Source organism: Hakea prostrata, chromosome 3 (assembly GCF_041222555.1).
Source record: "Hakea prostrata isolate BN-2017 chromosome 3, UWA_Hpros_2, whole genome shotgun sequence".
In the NCBI taxonomy this organism is placed as follows: Eukaryota; Viridiplantae; Streptophyta; class Magnoliopsida; order Proteales; family Proteaceae; genus Hakea; species Hakea prostrata.
In genome coordinates this window covers 56,089,661-56,096,416 of record NC_142602.1, presented here as the reverse complement: position 1 = coordinate 56,096,416, position 6,756 = coordinate 56,089,661, and the positions used below count along the sequence as shown (strand labels likewise).

At 38.2% G+C, this 6,756-nt stretch overlaps 1 protein-coding gene across 2 annotated transcripts; it reads right to left on the bottom strand.

Annotated features, from left to right (window-relative positions):
* Positions 1 to 368: 368 nt before the first annotated feature.
* Positions 369 to 6,403, bottom strand: LOC149022566 (rho GDP-dissociation inhibitor 1-like). 2 transcript variants are annotated; one of them, XM_089150612.1, is made up of 6 exons: positions 6,333 to 6,403; positions 5,945 to 6,159; positions 5,490 to 5,553; positions 5,158 to 5,379; positions 3,316 to 3,440; positions 369 to 1,631 (listed from the first exon to the last, which is right to left on the bottom strand). In XM_089150612.1, exons 2-6 carry the CDS (start codon positions 6,155 to 6,157, stop codon positions 1,563 to 1,565), a joined length of 693 nt encoding a protein of 230 aa, XP_089006738.1. In that variant the 5' UTR covers positions 6,158 to 6,159; positions 6,333 to 6,403; the 3' UTR covers positions 369 to 1,562. The 2 variants fall into 2 exon arrangements, with proteins under 2 accessions (XP_089006738.1, XP_089006739.1); XM_089150613.1 differs by having other exon boundaries at positions 6,282 to 6,385.
* Positions 6,404 to 6,756: the final 353 nt, after the last annotated feature.

Here is a 6,756-nt window from a genome sequence, read left to right as displayed (position 1 = left end):
TATCTATTTGTATCGTATTGGTTTTATCCAATATAGATACTAATCGATTAGTATCATATCATATCATGGGATTTTTTAAATGATGATTTTCAATCTCAGCATGAATGGGTTTTGGAGGTCATAGTTTAAAGTATCCCAATGATATTATAAAATGATACTAGTCGATACATATCCATATTAGATACACAACCGATATAATATATATATATATCAGTATATTTCACTCTTTTTGTTTTTTCAAGTACACATATAGGATTACATCAGAAAATATTGAACACTACAATTCAATGCTCGTTGAAACTAACACATGGTTAGCAAAGTATATAAGACTAAAATAAAAGTTATAATACTTATTTGATTGACGCGAAACATAATATTTTTGTAGAATTTGAAGAAGACATCGGCAACATCATTATATATCTTGTGATATAAACGCCAATGCAATACTCGATACTTTAGGCAACAAAATCACCTGACCAATGCAATACTCGATACTTTAAGCCTTGTTGCCGATGGGGGTTCAAAGGTGTCTCACTTCTGAAGCTGTGGTGGTGGTGGGGAGACTCAAGAGTAGAGCCTAACATTGCCCGTAAAGGTAAATGATCTTCTAGACTCATCAACCCATGCCTACCAGATTTCCTCAGTGTGTTCTTGAAGAGTGAGATTTTGCTAAAAGATAAGATGTGCTTGTGCAATCCAGGCTCCACGATTAGTTGATCAATTATATTCATTCGTTATACAAGTAATAATCATGTTAAACCTTGTATCTAATTGGACCTTAGAACTTACAATAATGCAAGAATCCATGTAACCAAAGGAGAAGGCTTCTTGTTGTTGTTGTTAAGATGATGATCAGCACAAGCAGCTCTATTGCAAGTTTTGACAAATGCAACCATGAATCTTCGCCTGCAAAACCAAACATTTGGGCTCTACAACTTGCAAGAGAACAAGAGATCAAGAGAACGAGAGAGCTCCCACCAGCGGGCAAAATCCAACTCATGGCCATGACATCCATCTGACAAAAAACCTGAAATCTTCCATGATACCAAGTAGTGGAGAAGGCAAATTCTATTCAGTGATTCCAACTGAAACTCCAAATCATGTATGCATGTTTTTCTTTTTTGAATGAATATCATGTATGCATTAATGCATGTTATACAAACTCTAAAGACACACACCAAACTCAACCTCAGCATTCTTTTCTTTTCCTACACATGATCAACAGTAGTCAAATACACTAGTAAAATTTTATATCTCAAGCTACTGCTCTGTCCTTGCCCCCCTTAACCTATTGCTTCCACTGACATATAGGCACCAGAGAATCCCTGCCCAGAGCACACTCCGGTCATCTCTTCAGCACTGTGTCTTGTCTCTTGGCATGCAGATTCTCCTCAGGTGGGTTTCAGAGGCAACAAAGTTAAACAAAATCCAAATGTAGTGTACTTCAAAAGGTAGAAGAGCCATAATATGACTATAATTTATATGAACAAATGTGCAGTCACTAATATGGAAAATCAAAACTATGAAAAACAACGGATTCCTTCCTTGTAAGCCTTCATCTGTCAGCTACGCTTCTTTATTTCAAATGAATAACTAAGATCCAAGTAACATCTGCTATCATCGTCTTCAAACTGCAAAAACAATTCATGGCTAGCTTAGAATATTATCTCAAAGTTGGTAAAGGATATTAAAGGCTCATTGATAAAGCTTTTATGATCCAACGATTGCATGCACCTACATGTACTAATATCTAAATACAAATCTGCCAAAAATAGACAAATACAGAGCTACAGTGTTTAAGAAATAATTGAAATTTTTTAATTTTTGGATAAAAAAATAATTGAACGAATTTACAAGTTAGATCAACTAGAAGTGGCAAATTAGTGCTACAACTTGTGCAAATGACCTGTTTACAAGTATATCAAGTCACTTCTCCAGCTACCTTTGGAGAAAAGTTTTGTCTACCATTTGGCCCTGCTCTCAGCATTCTTATAGGTCTTGGAACTGGTTGTGGATCTAATGATTCTTCCCCATCTATGACATTGCTGGTAAGTTATTTTTTGGTGCTGCTGTTCACCACCCTTGGTGGGAGCGCAACTTTATAAGACGGACTTCCAACTCCAAATCTTACGATGCGATTTGGGATTCCATCCACTTTGATGTCTCTTCTAGGATTCACTTGCTCCTCCATCCCTCTGTAGTTGACTCCCCAAGGAACAGGCTTATTGTTGTTACCTGAGCTCTCTCTTCTTCCTTCCTAGCCCCAAATTAAGGACCCCCCTCTCCTTCTTTGTACATTCTTTGTTTGCCCCTCAGGTTTTTGGTAATGATAGTTTATTCATCCAAAAAAATGTCAGGAATTGTCTAGCAGTTCAATTTTTAACCCAAAGGAAAGCAAGGTTGGCGGAACTCATCTAGTATGTAAGAGCCCTCCCATGATTATGTAGCTCCAAAAAGCGTTTCCAATCTCCCCCCACGCCGCCCCTCCCCCACACCCCCCCCCCCCCCAAAAAAAAAAAAAAAAAAAGCATGAGATTCCTACGGAACTACAGCATGATGTTGACTGTAACAACAAAAATATCTTTCCCAAAGAAACAAATAAGAAGTCTGTGGAGATGATTAGAATAAAGGGGCCATTGATTATGTTCTATAGCTCAAGGCAGTGTGCAGGAGAACTTCATGGATATTATTACGTCCTGGTTAGAGCAGGACTCAGCAGGGACTTTTAACATTCCCTTTCCTGCAGGGTGCATGGTTGTGTTTGAGATCATTGTCCATGGCAACATAATCTTAAAGATGAGAGCAGGAAGTTCATAATATAATGCACAAAGTACTGACTATTTTCATGAGATTTTCCTGCCTTGGGAGTAGCTGCCTCTGTCCCATGAATTAATTTCTCCTCCACCCTATTGATTGAACTGATAGTGTGGCACTCAATGACTCTTGCCTGCCCATGTAGCCTCCATCACTGTGAAGGAAGCACCTTCCCTATTTTCAATAGGTCCACTAAGAATCAAATAGAAAGAAATTTCAAGCCTGGACACAATGAGATAAACCCCAAAAAAGGGAAGTCATCTCATATCAACCCAATGAGGTGTCTCTTGCAGATTTTATCCAAGTTAGAACATTTCAGCTCTGATGAACTTGTCCAGGTGAACTTAACATTCCCATAGACTTAAGAAAAGAAACTAGTACAAGGAATATAATAAGAGAACAACTGATTGAAAGTTAATTCTGATGCTTTGGTCGTTTAAAAAGATCGCAACCATAAAAAATGATTGTGTAAGCAATGGTGATATTTGTAACTATAGTCACCTTCAGTTTTGCGGAGTAAATTCCCCTTGCAAATGCACCAGAGGGAGTGGTCTCCTCATCTAGGCTGTGAACATATGGTTCCTTCTGTGGTGCAAAAGTGCCCAACATGCCTTTGCTCTGATCAACTGCCACCAACAAGCACCAAAATAGTAGTTAAGGAAAGAAAGGTTTCAGATATATCTTTAACATAACCTCTGGGACTTGGCTAAAGAATGTGAAACCTATAGAAAAGCCACGTCCATTAGGGTAAAATCCCAGAGACATTTCACTCAGATTTCAAATATATCTTTAACATAATCTCCACTCTCCAGCATTACACTCATCCTGGTGCCATTCTGACCATATTGCATGCATTCTTAGTAGTGTTGGTAATTTAGAGGTTCTTATGGCCACCTGAGTTCTTTATGGTTTTGTTTATTAAATTGCACTCTATTCTTTCTCCTCTATCGACGAGGTGTTCTTTTTCAAAAGATGCCGGGATTCTGGACTCTGGAGACAATATATTTTGGCAAGGAATGAGAAAACTGTGGCAGGCAAAATCTTTTGCATCTATAAATCTGTGTAATGCACATTCATCCTTTTTTCTTTTTTTCCTTTTTAGGGGGGGGGGTGTTGGAGGAGGAGGATGAACTACAAGGTCTTGAATTAGGCCAGAGGTGGTTAATTCCCTTTTTTCAATCTATCATGAGTTTCACAGGAATTTCCTGCTAAATAAACCTTACCTCCACTTCTTGTCTGAGACTCTGCACTAACTACAAGTATGTTCTCAAACTACAGCCCAGTTGGTTTATTCCCCTCCTCTCCTTACCCCAAAAAGAAAATCCCTATTCTAATCTATCAGGGGGATTTTAATCCTCCCAAGACAGAGCACCCATTTGGCACATTGGTTGGTGCACCATGCACTTGGGAGGAAAAGATGAAATCGCAAGTGCATGGTGCATCATCTGAAGCCCTGAACCAGACAGTGCACTGGACTTGGGATGATAATTTGGGCAGCAAAGTTTACTCCTTGAGCTTTTCTCATGGCAGGATCTGGAACAGTGTCTTCAGTAGTCAAAATCCATGTTTATTCAAAAATAATAATGTTAACCTTTTTCTTTTTTCTTTTTTTTTTTTTTTTTTTTTGGGGGGGGGGGGGCTAAAAATGGTAAAAGCATATAATAACAATGCTTAGTAGGTTTTAACATTCAGGCAAACCTACACAGACATAAAACTAATTAACTTGAACTCCACCTTCGGTAAGGCAATCAGCAAAACACGACAAACAATTCAGGTAAAGGCTCTGCTTATGGCATTACCAAAAGCAGAAAACCCCACCCAACATCAACTGAGACAGAAAACTATACAAAAGGAGGACTAGTCAGAAACCAGAGAAACAAATTTCTGTCTTCCTACAGAACCCTGACAATTTTCTGCTTGGCAAAAGAAGGGTAGACAAAAAGATCAAACTAAACATTAACTAGCTAAACAACAGCGCACATGAAGGCAATATTCTCATTGTGTGGATTTTTATGCAATCACAGTATTTATGGTTAACAAAATAAGAAGCAAATTCTTTGAATCCATGCAGAAGAAGCTTAGACTTACTTCTCTTTCTGAATGAATCTTTGGGTTACCCTCTTTGCTTCTTTACAGTTTCTGGTTTATCTGGAAGGTTGGGACCAATTTACTTGTTGATCTAATCTGAGCCATATATGTGTATAATCCAAAATTTTCTTATTCGTAGCAGATTTCTCTATATCATGACTGTACATTTATATTTAGTCAGCTACTCCATGTGTCTCTTACATTTTATCCAATTCTAATGTATGATCTAAGGGGGTGAAAAATAATCTACAGTACCTTTAAGTCCCCCTTTCCAGACAGTGTTGGAGTAGGCCAATCCAGAGACAATGTTGTGGTGCACAGTGAATGTCAGCTTCAGCCGATACTGGGAGCCCTCCCTGAGAGTAAATAGAACACGGTTGCTTTGTTTGGGATCCAAAGGCAAAGGAGTACTTATATCTCCCAAGTCCTCAGAGACAATTCCTATGGAGTGGAATGTAACTTCTGGCTCCATTTGGTCTAGCAAAACAGAAAACAAAGCTCTTAGAAACCAATAAATCAATACGCAAACAGAGTCTCTAGCAGGGAAGCAGCAGTAACAGGAAATATAGGAAGCCCAGAAGGATAACCATTCAAATCTTCTTCCAAACAGCCAAGAAGTTTTTCTTTCCATCTCCTTAAGCTATCATCATCCTGCAGAAATAATGGGACTCTAGTAAGCAAAGAGAATTTGGATCACCCATGAACTCCACTTCTTAACTCCTCTCCAATACTCAAACAACGACTTCCTTTAACACCATTAAAATCGCTCAAAAAGGTCAAATGTGCAAAAGCAGAATAAGACCCATCTAGAAGCAAAACATCAAGAAATTGCTACAAGCACTGAACTGTAAACGATTACAAGGTTAGCAATTAACAAGAAGAAGATAAAGCATAAAGAGCAAGATCACATAGGGGGAGGAGGGAAGAACCAACAATAATCCATTTCGAGCAACATGGTCTTTACACATTCTCAAATTCGTCAGAGAGAATACCCAAATAACCCAACTTAAAAGAGGGGAAATCATGAAAAAAAAAATCGTACCTTATCTTTCTCAAGTTGTTCTTTGAGAGGAACCAAGGGACTCGGAACAAAAGCAGCAGCAACCCCATCATCTTCTTGTTCATCATCGTCCTCTTCAACCACTCCATCATCAAAAACCTTCTCAGAGTTGTCAGTTAACATTTCTCCTACCTGTTCTTCCTTTTCACCAACCCAAGAAGAAGACCCTGCTTCAACTTTCTCACCACAGTCCATCACTACCAAAACAAATTCTCAATAGTAATAAAGGATTCAAAAACCCAAAAAATGAGATCAAAGACAACGGAAGGGAAGCATATACTGATATACTCTACTACCGAAATTATGCTACTACTACTACCAAGGTATACGTATAACTTTTTTTCTTCTACTCTTTTCGGGTTCTGGGTACCTTGCGTCGGCGTCGAGAACAAGAGACAAGTCAGGAGAGACAAAGAAAGGAATTGCAGAGAACGTTGCAGTTCCTTTTTCTTTTAATGTTTATTTATGGTTCATTTATTATTTTTAATTTAAACTGTGAAGGCTATACTCAAAATAAATATAAAATGTATTATAAATTAAGAGAGTGGGACCCACAACCTAGTCACCATCAGATGCCTTTTTTTTTTGGGTAAACGGAAACCCATCAGATCATTTGTTATAACCTGGCTATAGGCGTGACGAGTGCAAATCAACAAAACAATTAAAAAGGAAAAGAAAGCAGTCTTTGATTATGATGGTACCACCTTCATGTAAAGGCTACCTAAACGGATTAAAGGTAGGTTTTGTGGGGGCCACAAGAAGTGAATTTAGAAATTCATTTTAGAAACTTTTGG